The 16059-nt window shown below is 44.2% G+C and overlaps 1 protein-coding gene across 2 annotated transcripts in view; it reads left to right on the forward strand.

Moving 5' to 3' along the window:
- Positions 1-16059, forward strand: part of dock8 (dedicator of cytokinesis 8) — an 82561-nt gene that overhangs the window by 50635 nt on the left and 15867 nt on the right. For both annotated transcript variants that reach the window (XM_080739456.1, XM_080739457.1), the window contains 11 exons: positions 1348-1487; positions 2065-2228; positions 2442-2584; positions 4424-4606; positions 5440-5566; positions 5992-6079; positions 6685-6781; positions 7341-7475; positions 7839-7991; positions 13031-13189; positions 14115-14215. In XM_080739456.1, coding sequence (XP_080595582.1) covers positions 1348-1487; positions 2065-2228; positions 2442-2584; positions 4424-4606; positions 5440-5566; positions 5992-6079; positions 6685-6781; positions 7341-7475; positions 7839-7991; positions 13031-13189; positions 14115-14215 — 1490 coding nt within the window. The remainder of the gene's footprint in view (positions 1-1347; positions 1488-2064; positions 2229-2441; positions 2585-4423; positions 4607-5439; positions 5567-5991; positions 6080-6684; positions 6782-7340; positions 7476-7838; positions 7992-13030; positions 13190-14114; positions 14216-16059) is intronic.

The following is a 16059-nucleotide window of genomic DNA, read 5'->3' on the forward strand; positions in this document are numbered from 1 at the left end:
GTTTTAAAACGGGGGAGAAGCGAGGACCGCATGCGCTCCATGCCGCTCTGCTCTGGGCCGTGTACCACACGTTGGAAGCCACATACGTCACTCAGACACAGACCTGCACACAGTGCAGGACAGTAGAGTACGGAGCACAACTCTATGACGGAGCAGCATAAACTTTCTCTGTAATCCACTCGACACAAGGATGTTAATACATACCTTGTGTTGTGGCATATCTTTTTTTATTCATACGGATTACTGGCGGAGCGCGGGCCGCGTGGACTAAAACCGAAAATGAAACAATTTTACTTTTTCCACCGCGTCGCACGTTGTGCCCCGTCCAGCGGCGCGTCGGCGATTTTATAACCCATTCTGTCAAGTCTTGTAACTAAAACCTGTATATAGCAGCACTCAATCACTGCGATTTGAGAGTTGAGACGTGACGTGAGTATCACTGTACACGATCTGACTACCCTTCCTCTTCTGGTTTGTTCACATAGCTGTTTGTGTCTGAAAAGCCCAAGTAGCTAGCCTACGTTACTATGGTAACCCGACAGTGCAGATCTAAAAGCTCAGAACGCGTCGCGGATGCGATGTGTTGTGAGCTTGTAGATCTGCTCCTTTGAAAGCCAGACCCGCTGTGCTGTACGGAGAAGTATAACTCGGGCAGTCTGCTGTTTTTGGGAAGATGATTGCAATATTTTGGCTTATCGCAGAACCTTAATTAATAGATACAGGGGTGCGGTAATTACCGCAGTACCGGCGGTAAATGGGAAGACGGTAATCGCGGTAACAAAATGTCCATACCGCCCCAGCCCTAGTCAGGGGTCTTCAACAGACAGTCCCTACACCTAGGGCGTCCTCAGAGTTACTACAGGGGGGCCGCCAAGTATTTGTGATAGGAACATATTTTTTTTACGTTAACCACTTGAGCCCTAGCATCCCTTTTCTGAGAGGAAAATTTGAAGAAAATAGCAGGTCTACAAGCTCACAAATCCTCACGCTGTGGTGGCGTCGTGAGCTTGTAGATCGGCTATTTAATGGGAAAGATGTGGTGTAGGGGGGAAGAAGAGAAGAAGTGTTCTAAGTATTGAGGGTTTAAGTGGTTAACTGAAACATCAATCCAACACAATGCTACATATTTGATAGTGCTGTCAAACAAGTCTATGAAGCAATCTAAAAGTTTCATCTTCAACACAATTTTATACAATAATTATGTAGTGGAGGGGGTCCCTGCTTCATGAAAAAAACGTAACAGACCCCTGGTATAGGATGTTGTTTTTCATTGAAGATGTTCCAAAAATGGGAAAATTCATCAATGTTCCTAAATTGAAATGTCAAATTCTGTCTTTTCACACACAGAGTTCCGGAACTTGTAGTTTCCAGGAACAGCAGAGGATTCTGGGGCTTTTTGAGCTGTCACTGGAGTTCAAGCAGCAGCACTACCTCACGGGCCTCCTGTTGACAGAGCTCAGCGCTGCACTGGACATGGAGTCAGAGGGGTATGTACGCACACACACACACACACACACACACACACACACACACACACACACACACACACACACACACACACACACACACACACACACACACACACACACACACACACACGCACACACACACACACACTTTCCTTCCTTTGGGATCGTTCTGAGGCAAGCAGAGGTGACACAAGTCATGTCTGCTCGAGTATTATATCCTGCAAGGATGGTCCCACTACCACCACTACAGACATCTACAGTACATGATATTGCGATCATGGCCGATGTTCATTATTCATTTGCGTGCTTGTACACACAAGTAAAACTTTGTGATGATCACACACATAAATTATTTATCAGTCTTGCTTGCTCTGCGGGATTAAACGGAATCTTTGATGGCACATTTCACAAAAGAAATCCATGCTGATGATAACGGTATTAATACACTGGTTAATGGTTAGCTGCTGTGTTCACATCAGTCAATTATTAATTGTCTAACAATTGTCAAAACGTCTGTGTACGTGCGTGTGTGCGTGTGTGCGTGCGTGCGTGCGTGTGTGTGTGCGTGTGTGTGTGTGCGTGTGTGTGCGCGCAGGGGTAAGGTTCAGAGGAGAGCCATCACTGCCACATACAGCCTGCTGTGCGCCCACGACCTGGACCACCGCTGTATCAAACCTGAGGTCAGAGCCAAGGTCGCCACCCTCTACCTCCCCCTGGTGGGCATTATCATCGATTCCATCAATAACCTGGATTTCACAGGTACTGTACACCACCCACACACACACACACACACACACACAAGCTATTCTTCTCCCTGCTTATTCTTCTTTTTCTAATTAGTGTGGTTGTTGCTATAGGCACACTATTTAGCACAAGGAGGTTGTTTCACTTCTGAAGAGTCCTGATAGATAGGAGCACTTTTGTGGTTATTTTGCCTTGACTAACGTGTTGACCCTTGCTTGTCTCTCCTAGTCTCTGAGGGACGCGGTGGGAAGAACAAGACAGAAGACGACCTCGAAAACGTCCCTCCCATCAATCAGTCTGTTGCCATGGCAATTGCCGGGAACCCCTTCAACACTCTGGCGAGAAACGCTCTCGTTTCCATGGCCTCCATGGTAAGACGTTCTGATTATTTCTCGTGGGTTTGCGGTGATGGTGAATATCAGCAGAGTCCTTTTGCTTTTTAAGCGTGCGTTACACTTTTGGAAATTGAAAAAGGTGCGTGAGCTAATGCGTACGTATTATATGTGTGTGTTGTGCCTCATAACAGGTGAGCGCTGCTAGGAGATAGATTGATTAGCTGTCAAAGCCACACACGCACTTCATCCATCCTGGAAAATCATACACACACACACGCACACGCACACATGTCCGGGAGAGATGGTTTATGGGCAGGCATTGGCATCGTAAGTGAACAGGGCCGTCTCGTCTGACACACACATCCATCAAATGAAGCTATAGGGACAACACAAGCACTAAAACCTGAACACACCACTCACTATTCTCTTACGGACGCTCAGCTTTCCTCCAACGGATGAATGTGTTCCCTTGTAATGTACTGTATGTTGTTACACAAAATCAGTGTGTGGGGGGGGGGATTTTCAGACAGCAAGACATTGGCCCTGATATCTGCCATGGGCCCATAAAAGTGCTCTGTCTTTATTTGCCCAACTTAGTTTAGACTTAGAAACTGTTTCCATCTTGTCCCCATAGATGGTTTGTCAGACATCCTGTGGACTCTCGAATAATTAAACGAATAACGCTTTTTTAATACCTGTTCTGCAGGTCATCTAATCCTTTATCCTTTATTTGACCAGGTAAAAGTCTCATTGAAAGTAAAATGTCTTGAGACAGCGTGACCTGGCCATGGGAGTACCACAAACATTCTAACAAAAATATAACACAAATAATACAAACAGACCAATACAACGGTCACACACCACAATCAAGTACAGAGAACAATCAAGTACAGAGAAGTATTAATATCCAAGAAAGGATCAAGGACAAAGATCCAGGTATGATGCATAAATCCCCCCACAGTAATCAGCTCTGATTCCACTGGCCCCTCCACTGGAAAGAAAGTGAACCCAAGTGAACCCTTCTGAAAAACCAGGTTATAGGTGGGACACCTGAAGCACAAGGAGGTTAATGGCTACATTCATCAAAGCTGCCACAGAGTGGAACAGCAGTAGCCTTCCGCCGTGGCGATTCATCATCGGCGAAGGAAGTCAAATTAATCAGATCCCACATCTACAGTAGATTTAACCCCTATTAACCCGTTAGGACCTGAGGGCCGATTGTACGAAATGCCTGTTGAATCAGCAGTTCTCTCACACTTTCAAGATTTTTCAAAAATGTTCAGAAATAGCAGATGTATTCGTGACATGCTGTGAGCTTGTACATCTGCTATTTTTGAATAGCCAGGCGAAAACCTAAAATGACACGGGACGTTTTCTCGGTTTTATTGGGTTAAGAAGGGAGAGAGAGAAAGAGACATTCTTCACCGAAGGCCAAAGTGAAAGAGATTCGTCAGCCGTCCTTGCATGTTTCTTGAAACTTTGACGATAGGCGGGGCTGATGGGTCGGGTACACACACTTAGACACTTCCATAAAAAGAACGGAGGATGCATGTACACGCGTGGAGGTCTCAGAACGTTTGTTTAAATTGTTTTTGGCATGCGCATGCAATGAAACACCATCTTATCACTTTGAATCTACTCCGTTCTCTTCCGCCGTTTTGGATGATGGGTTGGCTACCCTGCCTGCACATACACTGTACTGTACCACCAGCAGACACGTTGAGAGTATGTCATTTGTTTATGGTTACTTGCATGTGCAAGGAGGGGAGACATCCAGTATGAGATATGGCTTATACATAAGCAATGACCGACTAGAGTGCACATGTGAGAGAGTACTATATTTGATTCATATTTCACTCCCCTCGTTCTTCCCAGCAAGGTAAATCGGTGGCCACCCTTGCGGCAGACACCAGCCGCCACCTGTTGGTGTGTTTCCTGTGGGTGATGAAGAATGCAGAGAGGAATCTGATCCAGCGCTGGACAGTAGATATGCCCCCCTCACAGCTCAACAAGCTGCTGGAGCTCCTCACCATCTGCGTTTCCTGCTTCGAGTACAGGGTCAGTTTGCATATTTGTCAAGTTGTTTCGTACAACAGGGCATGAGTTACAGCAGCCCGTTTGCATTGCAAAGTATTTTGTAGTTGACCGCAGTTTAGTACATTTGCTGTAGCGTGGAAATATGAGTCAGACGTTGTTTTCGCTGGATCCTGACTTTCGGCAAAATGCACCCGGCTGTGCTGTGCTGTGCATTGTTTTGGGTTTGCTGCTGCGTGTTGTCTTGTGGGTATGTAATGAACACTGGGTGCAATTTGTTCTGCATTACATACTGCTCATGCAACCTCTAGTCTAGGACAAATTAATATATACTGTAGGTCAAGGGTCTTCAACAGGGGGTCCGGGACCCCTAGGGGGTCCTCAGAGTTACTACAGGGGGTCCTCCAAATCTTTATGTCATAGAAAGAAAAAAAATAAAATCTCCTTTTTAGCCAGATTCTTAACCAGATTCTGAGAACTTTAGCCAAAAATAGCAGATCTACAAGCTCACAACGCCTCGCGCTGCCAGGCGTTGTGAGCTTGTAGATCGGCTATTTTCGGCAAAGAGGTTTGGTGTAGAGGGGAGAGGTATTGACAAGTGGTTACCGTAAATATCTGAAAACACAAATTGACATGAATCCAAAATACACTAATGATTGTGCTGTCAAACAATGAAACGATATGGAATCTATGACAAGGTTGTGGGGGTCCCTGCTTCATCTCTCTCTCAACTAAGGGGTCCTTGGCCTGAAAACGTTGACGGCCCCTGCTGTAAGTAATGATTAATGAATTCCCTACAACACTTCGTTGTAGGACATAACTATAAAATTCTGATTTGTGTGTATGTGTTATTTCAGGGTAAGCAGAGCAGTGACAAGGTGAGCACCCAGGCCTTACAGAAGTCCCAGCAGGCTAAGCTGCAGCTGGAGGAAGCCCTGCTGAGGGGAATGGGAGCCCGTGGAGAGATGATGAAACGGGTTGGAGGTACGTGGACATCCCCACACCTCCTCCATGTCCTCAGAAAACCTACAACCACATGAACCCTAGAATCCCTATGCTGGGCTTGTCATAATGACAATGACATTTTGACAAATATTTTTAAATACTTCAAATAGCCGATCTACATTGAAATGTTGTGAGCTTAATGTTTTTCAAAATAGTAAAAAAAATAGCAAGTAAGGCATGGACGAAAATAGGGCCCTTGGCCTTGGTGTCTTAATATTAATTTTAAACTTTGCATGCAAGACTCAAATTCTTTATGCAATAGCCTATTTGATAGTTTACTATACCACATTTCTCAAAAGATGGCATATACTGTACTTCCTTGAGATGTTATTCTTTTAAAGATGTTTTTGTTGATTATTAGCTGTCTAGTGAGTGTCTGATTCCTTTGGATTTGACCCTGGTAGGAATGGACAGGACCCTGGGACAGAGAGAGAACCTGCGCTGGAGGAAAGACCTGACCCAGTGGAGACAGACCAATGACAAGCAGGACAAGTACGTTTGTCCCTTCTGTTTCTCTCTCCTCTTGCACAACTTCATAGACGACTGATGATGTCACAGTCCGATCACATGAAGTGTTAGATCCACACTGGATCGCTGTCTTTGTCCTCTAGAGCAGTGGTTCTCAACCTTTTCAGGCCGCGACCTCCAAAATAATCATATTTTAACTGGGGACCCCCCCCCCCCCCCCACCCTACGAGCACTAAGAGTTGAGGAATGACATTTTGTATAACACGGTTCTATTGTGAAAATAGGCCGATCTACATGCTCACAACGCCTCGCAATGCGAGGCGTTGTGAGTGAGCATGTAGATTGGCTATTTTCACAATTTCTGCCTCTAATATTTGAGAATTTGGCCAATGTTTAACCATTTTAGCCATTTTAGAGGTATTAAAAAGTCCTTAAATTGTCACTTTAGAAATGTGCATATACGTTCTATACACTTAAACCTTATCTTGTTTTGTTTACTGTTGAGTGAGAAAACAATGTTGCACATTAAGTTAATCATCTGGGGACCTTCCAAAATAACCCACAGGTTGAAGAACCACTGCTCTAGAGTAACTGAAACGTGTATCTCTCCTCTCTCCTCCTCCCGTCAGAACCAAGGCAGAGTTGGACCAGGAGGCTGTGATCAGTGGGAACCTGGCTACAGAGGCTAACCTCATAGTGTTGGACCTGCTGGAGACCATCGTCCAGGTCAGTACTTACACCCTATCCACAATGCATAACGCCTCCTCTCCTGTTCAGTCACTGCCTATAGCTTTGTTAAAGGTTTACTTTCTTGATTCTGGAAGGAGAGGAACGCAAAAGTTTTGCCTGATGAAGATGTAAAGTTGAAACGTTGCAGTTGCCTAAAATAAATGTGAGTTTTTGGAGCATATAAACAGTGTGCGGGCGTTCCTCTCCTTCCATTGTATGATACCTTGATGTCCAGCACCTGGCCCGAATATAGGCTTGAGATGTGCACACAATTTTGTCTATGAACTGTTACTTTCTTGATTTGACAGTATTGTCCCCTCTCAAATATAAGGCTCTGTTCTGATTTCAGAGTGCTCTGGTTTCAACATCATTAGGGTGATTTATACGTAGCTGTGTGCCGTGTGTACTGTACATTGAAAAAAGTAAAACCAAATCATTAGCCTATGATGACATGCCCAAAGTAGGGAGGCCAGGTTGAAAGTGTTTAATTTACAATTTACCCCTTGGCTGTTGTGAACTTGTGATTTGTTGATTGAGCTGTCCGTCTCCTCTGCAGGCCGTGCCATTGGCTGACTGTAAGGACAGCGTGGTGGGCGGGGTCTTGAGGGTGTTGCTCCACTGCCTCACCTGCAACCAGAGCACCACATTCCTCGGTCACACCTTCAGCACACTGCGTGCACTGGTGGTCAAGGTACAGCTGTGTGTGTGTGTGTGTGTGTGTGTGTGTGTATATATATATGTTTGTACGTATTATTGGCTCAGAGCCTCTGCCTGGACGGGTGATTCCCCTTGGCTAGTGGATAAGATGTTAAGCTTCAGTGTTCCATTCCGGGTGCTACATATGCACATAAAGTGAAAGGTGTCTTTTGATTGATTGATTGATTGAATACTTTATTAACTCATCCCCTGCCAGAGTAAATACATTTTAAAAGCCCATTCTGCTGGCGATTTCCGTTTTTCTTACAAAGTATATTGTAAATCATCAAACCTTATTAATCTGTGTGCGTATGTGCGTGCGTACGCGTGTGTTTTGTGTGTGTGTGTGTGTGTGTAGTTTGGGGAACTGATGTTCGAGGAGGAGGCGGAGCAGTGTGCCGAACTGTGTCAGAAGGTTCTCCAGTACTGCAGCAGCCACGTGGACGAGAACAGGAGCCAGGCCTGTGCCACTCTCTACCTCATCATGAGATACAGCTACAGCAATGCTAGCGTGAGCACACACATTTTAACTCTCTACCTCAGTGTTTCTCAAACGTTCACATTTCCACCTTCTCCCCTTAACTCTGACAGTGTACAAATGGAACCAAATGGACCTGTTAGGGTCCACTTGGTTCCATTTGTACACTGTCAGAGTTACAGACTTGATCAATTTAGACCCCCACAAAGGAACCCACAGAGTCTTTGGAATCCACTTTGAGAACCACTGCTCTAACTCATCATGCTACAGCAATGCTAGGGTGAGCAGACACAGTCACACATTTTAACTCTACCTCAGTGGTTCTCAAACATTTTTGTATCACATTTTTTTTATTTACTTTTGGGATTTTTTTATGCCTTCATTGATAGTATAGTAAATTTACAGGCAATTGGGGGAGAGAGATGGGGAGTGACACACAGAAAAGGTCTACGGGGTCGGGATTCAAGGCACCTAGGCTGCCGGTGCACCAGCCTTCCGGGCCTAAATGTATTTATTTGAGTCCACATTTATAAATATTTTTCTGTTACTTCTGATGTCCTATGCATCCGAAATAACATGTGTCTCAGTGCATGAATCCAAACAGAATCAAGTTCAGAATGTACACAATCAACACACATGATCTTGATCACAGTCAAAATAGGTCACACACACACACACACACACACACACACACACACACACACACACACACTCACGCGCGTTGTTCTTAGGCTCGTTGTGAGCTTACAGATCAGCTATTTTCCTAACCTCTACACGCCTAATCCTAAAACAACCATTTCTCTTGAGAGGACCAGGAAAAATGGTCCTCACAATGCCTATTTCACAAATTCTACTATACTGTACCTCACAAATATAGCAACGCACGCACGCACGCACGCACACACACACACACACACACACACACACACACACACACACACACACACACACACACACACACACACACACACACACAGACGTCAGTCATTTTCTTCCTTCTCTGTCAGATCAATCTTTATCTAATGTCTAAAGCTGCATGGAGAGAGGAGGAGAGGAGGAGGCAGCATCTCAACACCTCAATGTCAGATTATATTTCATTTAAGGTCACCTAAAGAGCACAGGGTTGCTTCTGACGCACACACACACACACACACACACACACACACACACAGCTTCAAACATCCTCTTATTCCATGGTTTCCATTTTTCCTCTCCCGCCCAGCTTTAATGTCTTTTCCATGTCTATTTTGAGCTCAGTGGAGAACATTTCAGCTACAGGATGTGTCACTGAGCAGTGAGCATGGAGATATGTCACTGTCGAGCCCCCCGTTCTCCTCCCTTCTTCAACTAATGACAGCTAGAACTCAGGGTGTGTGTGTATGGGCGAGGCTCTGCGCGCGCACGGCCGTGTTAGGTTTGAGTGTGTGCGCACATTTCTATGCAACTGGAAAAGTATTCTTTCTTTTAGTGTGCTTGCTTGTAAAAAGCGTCTGTGCAAGTGAATGCGACTCAAGGCCACAGAGATGGAGGGACAGAGAGAGAAAGGAAAGAGAATCACAACAATGATTTAGCCAGAGGTAAAGTGGAGAGGAAGGAGTACAAAAGAAGAAGGGAGGGAGGGAGGGAGCGTACGCAGACGAGGAGATAGTCAGTTTATGTCGAGTGTCGTTCACTGTGGTAGACTGTTTTGTAGCTGCTGCAGCACTTGATGTTTCCTGTGTTTGGCATGTGTAAACACTAGACCAGCGTTTACCAAACACTGGGTCGGGACCCATTTGTGGGTCGCACACAAACACAATTTCGTGGGTTTGCGAGTTAATATCCTTTTTTTTCTCTTTTTTTCCTATATTTTGTTTTTAATTATTATTATATATTTTTTTTCTTCAAAATAATGTAATAAATAATAAATACACAAATCAAAGAAATACATTTGAAGAAGAAGAAGAAAAAAAAGCCAATCTACAAGCTCAAGTGTGGGTCGCAGGGTAACATCAAAATTCTCTTTTAGGTTCTCGAGCTAGACAGTTTGGAACCACTGCACTAGACGCTTGCACACACATACTGTATACACACTGACAGACGTCTTTAATTTAAGGTGAATTACTTCTGCCCCTCTGCGTCGCCCTGCCTGTTTGTTTACATAGTGACTGATCTGAATTAGCATAGCAGCTACATGACTCATCCGTATAGATTAGAACCTCCTCTCTTCCTCTACATGTTTGTTTTCATCCCCCCCATCTTCCATTTTCTCGCTCTCTATCTGTGTGCCTGTCTCTCTCTCTCTCTCACTCTCTTCTGTCGTTTCTATTAGATTGCGGTAATATAAAAAGAAAAGCTTTTCCCAGAAATGGATCAAATCAATAAAATCATCTTTCTTCTGTGGTTAAAGTGGTGTTAGGGAGGGCTCGGAAAGGGAGGTTGAGGGAATTATAGGGATATAAAGGCCGCAGAAACGGGGGAGAGACAGAGCGAAAGAGAGAGAGAGAGAGGAGACGGAGAGACAGATGGGGGGACGTGTTGACTTAGGCCATCATTTAGGCTGCTTGTGAAACACACACACACACACACACACACACACACACTCATATAGACACAGAGTTAGGGGGGGACAGTGATGGGCGTATAGGCTCTGGCTCCATGCTCAGTTGAACAGAATGGGGCCGTAGAGATGATCCATGGGTGATTATGTCTGTGCTAATGGGAGATCATTTCCCGCTTAGCTGGCCCTGCACTGGAGATAGATGGGTCCACACACACGTCCACGCACACACGCAGACAGACAGATCGGCATATATACTGTACACACACGCTCCCAGATGGATGGAAATGGTGTTTGTCGGTCCCGTTATCTGGGACACCACTGCGTGTGAGGAATGGAGAGACACAGGGAGGCAGCGAGGAGTCGGGGTTGGACAAATGAACAAGGGGTAATGAATGAAGGAGAGAAATCTTCCAGGGCTGCCTGGGCTGGTATATTACTTTAGTTTCCACTTCCATTACCAGAAATATCAGCTCACTTAAATGAAACCCATTTCCTTTCCTAACCACTTAAGCCCTGTATACTTCATCGTACGACAAATGGCAAAAATAGCCGTTCTACAAGTGCCACAACTGCTATTTTTGACAATTTTGGAATATTCTTGATCATTCTCGTCTAAATGGTAAATGGCGCGTTTAATATTATATTATATCTACAGAGATTGTGCATTACATTCACCCTTTTACACACACATTCATACACTGATGGCAGAGGAAACCATGCAAGGCACCAACCTGCTCACCGGGAGCAACTAGGGGTTCAGAGTCTTGCTCAAGGACTCTTCGACACTAACTCTGGGGGAGCCCAGGATCGAACTGGGAACCCTTCGGGAACCCTCCGTGGTCTAATGACGGTTTCTGTACCTCTGAGCCAGTGCCTCCGATAATGACATGCCACAAATAGGGACTGAACGCGTTGAAAGTGGTTAAGTAAATCTTGCCAAATTGGAAAACTTACCCCAAAAAACATTATAAAGCTTACCTGAGGCAGTTAGCTCAAAAGAGCCAAACATTGATGAAAGACATCACCTAAAACACAGATGATCTCAGATCTACTAGAGCCTCGTCTCTCTCTCTTTCTCTCCCTGACATCAGTGAGCCTATTATTGACACCTTGATGCTATAAAACCAGCGTGAACCAGTGGTTTTATGTGTTGTTGACACTTGACAGTGTGAAGTCCAGTGTTTTATTGCCGTACGTGACTTGCATCTCCATATTTCAACTTTTTTATGTTTTTTCATGAATTAATGCCCTATTAATCACCATACATACAAGAGTTAGGATCCCCATTAATCCCCAGATAATCTTCCTGGGGTCCAGTCCACACATACTGTATGTAACATAACATAAAAACATTACATTAACACAGACAATTACAAGACATTAAGATTGACCAAGTCGATATTCTTTCATTCAGACCATAATATGTTACTTACTGTACCACTGAATCTCCATTTCCTCAGTTACCAGAAAAAAACATTTGGAAAATAATAATAAAATAAAACAAAAATAAAATAAAATCTCTACCTACAGTACAGTACCTTTCTTACTCTACCAAACAATAAACAATACAATAATAATAAAAAAGAAACGGTTTTGGACGTACAAGGTTTCCACCCAACAGCAACGATATATAAAATGGAATGGAGATCCACTGTATTCACAGTTTTTGAATAGCCAACAACGGATAAAGAAAGTGGTTAAAATGATTTTGATGCTATAACTACTTTTGCCGGGGACCACCTGAAAATCCCCCCCCCCCAAAGGACCCCACTTAACCGCTTTTGGAGCATTACTGCGTTGCAAAACGAGGCCCGCTCCCCACCGCGTGCTTGTAGTCTAATGTCTTTTAACCCATTTAGAACGGGTACACATTATGTGTATCATTATTTTATGTTTTAACTATTGAAAAATAGCAGATATACAAGCTCACAGCGCGGTGCGAGCTTGTAGATCTGCTATTTTTGAAAAATCGTGAAAATTAGAATTTTGACCCGATTCTATAAGTGTCTTTTGAATCCTTCTAAGATTTTTTGAAAAACCAATGTTTCTATGTCAGCAATCTGGCCAGCCATCGTCAAAGAAAAGGTCCTTTTCACCTAACTGGAGCTCAGTTAGTCTGTTTTTGACTACTATGTCAGTGGTTCTCAAACCTTTTCATGTGAAGGACCCCCAAACTGATATTTATTTGGCCACGGACCTGCATCTGAACATATTTAGTTCCAGGAACCACCCAGAAGCAAAATTTGAGTTACTAACGTTCGCTTTAAAAAATACACATATTCAAAGATTTGCACACATTTTCACGACTTTTTCAAAAAATAGCAGATCTACAAGCGAGTGCCGCGCTGCGAGCTTGTATATCTGCTATTTTTCAATAGCTAAAGTTACTAGGGCCCCTCCACCTTGGGCCCTAGTAACTCAGTCCCACTTTCCCCCCCACCCCCTTGTGACGCCCCTGACTGCGTTGCAAAACGAGGCCCCGCTCCCCACCGCGTGCCTGTAGTCTAATGTCTTTTAATTTCCTGCTCAGAACTTCTCCAGGGTGAAGATGCAGGTGACCATGTCCCTGGCCTCTCTGGTGGGCCAGTCGGCAGACTTCCAGGAGGAATACCTGCGGCGCTCGCTGCGCACCATCCTGGCCTACGCGGAGGAGGACGCTGAGATGCAGAACACACAGCTGCCTTCACAGGTGAGTCACACACACACACGTACAGTACAGCAGGAGGGATGGGTCCATATGAAAATTTCACATCACGATTATTGTGACAAAATAAAGCACGATTTACGATATTATTGCGATAATCAAAATATTACAAGCTCACAGCGCGTTGTGAGCGTGTAAATCGGCTATTTTTTGGCAAAGAGATTTGGTAGAGAGTGTATAAAAAAAGACTGTATCAAGTACGTATATTATTACGTTTTACCAATAGAGGGTTTAAATGGTACCGATATGCAGCTCGGCAAATAAAAGGTGAATTGGTCCCAGTGCATGACAGAGGACAATATCAGGATAAATAAAATTGCCCACACTCTAGTGTTTTTTATCACGATAAACGATAATATCGCATATTGTCCCATCCCTATACAGCAGTGGTTCTCAAACCTTTTCATTTCAAGAACCCCCCCGGATATGTAATTGGCCGCAGACTCATCTCAAAATGTTTTGTGCTCCAGGGGCCTCCAGAATGTAAAAGAAATAGCAGATGTACAAGCTTGCAGTGTGGCACAAAGTGGCACGCTTTGAACTTGTATATCTACTATTTTCCTATATCCAACATATAAAATATGGATAAAGTGGTTAAAATGATTGTTTTGCTATATCAACAAATGTAGCTAGACACACTTTGAGAACCACTGCAATACAGTACTCAACGCTCACAGACATTCGCAGTTGGGCACATAAAGTGTGCGCCGCGTACATATACCACTTGAACCCTAGCTTCCCTTGTCTGGGGGCAAATATCAGACGAAAACACTAGATCAAAGTTACATCGGCTATTTTCGGTGAAGAGATTTGGTGTAAAGGACAAATAGGATGGACCCCTGAGGGACCCTGGTGGTCAGTGAAGTATACCTACTATGCTGTAGCAATGTTGTGTTGGTTTAATCAACAGGTGGATGAGCTTCTAAGGAACCTGAACAGTATTCTGTCAGACACAGTGAAGATGAGAGAGTTCCAAGAAGATCCTGAGATGCTGATGGACCTCATGTACAGGTGAGACACATCCGTCTGTGTCTAGCTTTCAGGGGCGTCACACCAAATTCTGGGCCCTGGGTACAAGGATTCACTACGGGCCCCCCATGAATAGTTAACTATTGAAAAATAGCAGATACACAAGCTCACAGCTTGCGAGCTTGTAGATCTGCTATTTTTGAAAAATCGTGAAAATGTGTGCAAGAAACCTATGTCAAGGACCCCCAAGATGATATGTATTTGGCCACGGACCCCGATCTCAAAATATTTAGTTCCAGGGACACCCCCAGAAGCAAAATTTGAGTTAGAAATGTTCGCTTAAAAAATACATATATTCAAAAGATTTTCACAACTTTTCAAAAATAGCAGATCTACAAGCTCGCAGCGCGGCACTCGGTGCCGCGCTGTGAGCTTGTATATCTGCTATTTTTCAATAGATAAAGTTATTAGGGCCCCTCCACCTTGGGCCCCAGTAACTCAGTCCCACTTTCCTACCCCTTGTGACGCCCCTGCTAGCTTTCACCGTGGTCTGAAGACTCACCTATTCAGACTCCACCTTAGACGATAGCACTTACGGTAGCACCTACCCACCCTCAATGACCATACGTGTAATTTAGATAGCATTTCTTTTTTTATGAAGTTTTTACTGAATAGGTGCTTGGACTACCTGTTTCCTAGAATAGCCAACTATTTCTTTGCATTTGATGTATTAATGTTGATATACTGATTACCTTGCTTATTGTAAATCGCTCTGGATTCCTAAATGCTTTAAGTGTAAATTGTCTGTCTTTTATATCTATCGCACTGCCTATTCACTCTGTTTGTCTGTCTGTCTGCCATATCCATCTGACTGTTTATTAAATGTATCTGTCTGTGTGGTATATCTTATTGTATGTATATTATATCTGGGTATCTCTCTTTCTATCTGTCTGTCTGTCATTGTGTCTCAGATCTCTCACTGTCTGTGTCTATTGCTCTGTCTAGCTCTCTGTCTACACTGTTTATTCTCTGTCTCTCTACCATGTGTCTTGTCATGCCGCTGGTTCTTATTTCTCTGTGGTCTGGGCTGTTTTGCTTCTATTTGCTGCCCTCACTATGGTAACCATGTGGTAGCAGTTTAGCCTTCTGATCTAGCTTTGTGTATATGCAAATGAAAAAATGGTCCGCGTGTGTGTGTGTGTGTGTGTGTGTGTGCACGTGTGCGTGTGTGTGTGTCTGCCCGTGCGTGTGTGTGTTCATGTTGTGAAGAGTAGACACAAAGACTGCATACATGTGTGGTATGTTGATTTAGGCTCCTTCCATGCATGTCTGCTAATGTCCCCTAGAACAAGTGTCATTCATCATGCAACGTTCTGTTTGGATTTTAGTCACAGTCACCTGATACTCTCGTGTGTGTGTGTGTGTGTGTGTGCGTGCGTGCGTGCGTGCGTGCGTGTGCGTGCGTGTGTGTGTGTGCACGCGCGTGTGACGGACTCACCTGTGCTTTGCTCACCCTGACGTTCTGTCTTCAACTCCCAAACACACTCGAGTCATTTGTGTAGGGAGACATTTGGTCTCCAGATGCATACATTTATTCATACCCAAAAGTATGTTCACTCTGCCATAAATGAATTCATTCACGGGCCCCGCCATATTATACGCCTGTCGCTCTCCTAGTGATTATTCGTGCATTATGCCAACGGGAAAACCATTTCCATATTTTTATTGCTCATGACAAATACATTAAGACTGCCTCAGTACACAACCCAAAATGCCCATAACACTTCCAGCACTTAAAACACACATAGCATTTCACTTCAACACTCACTCTCAAACAGACGCACGCACGCACGCACGCACGCACACGCGCACACACACACACACGC

Source organism: Nannobrachium achirus (genome assembly GCF_963921795.1).
Source record: "Nannobrachium achirus genome assembly, chromosome: 12".
Taxonomy (NCBI): Eukaryota; Metazoa; Chordata; class Actinopteri; order Myctophiformes; family Myctophidae; genus Nannobrachium; species Nannobrachium achirus.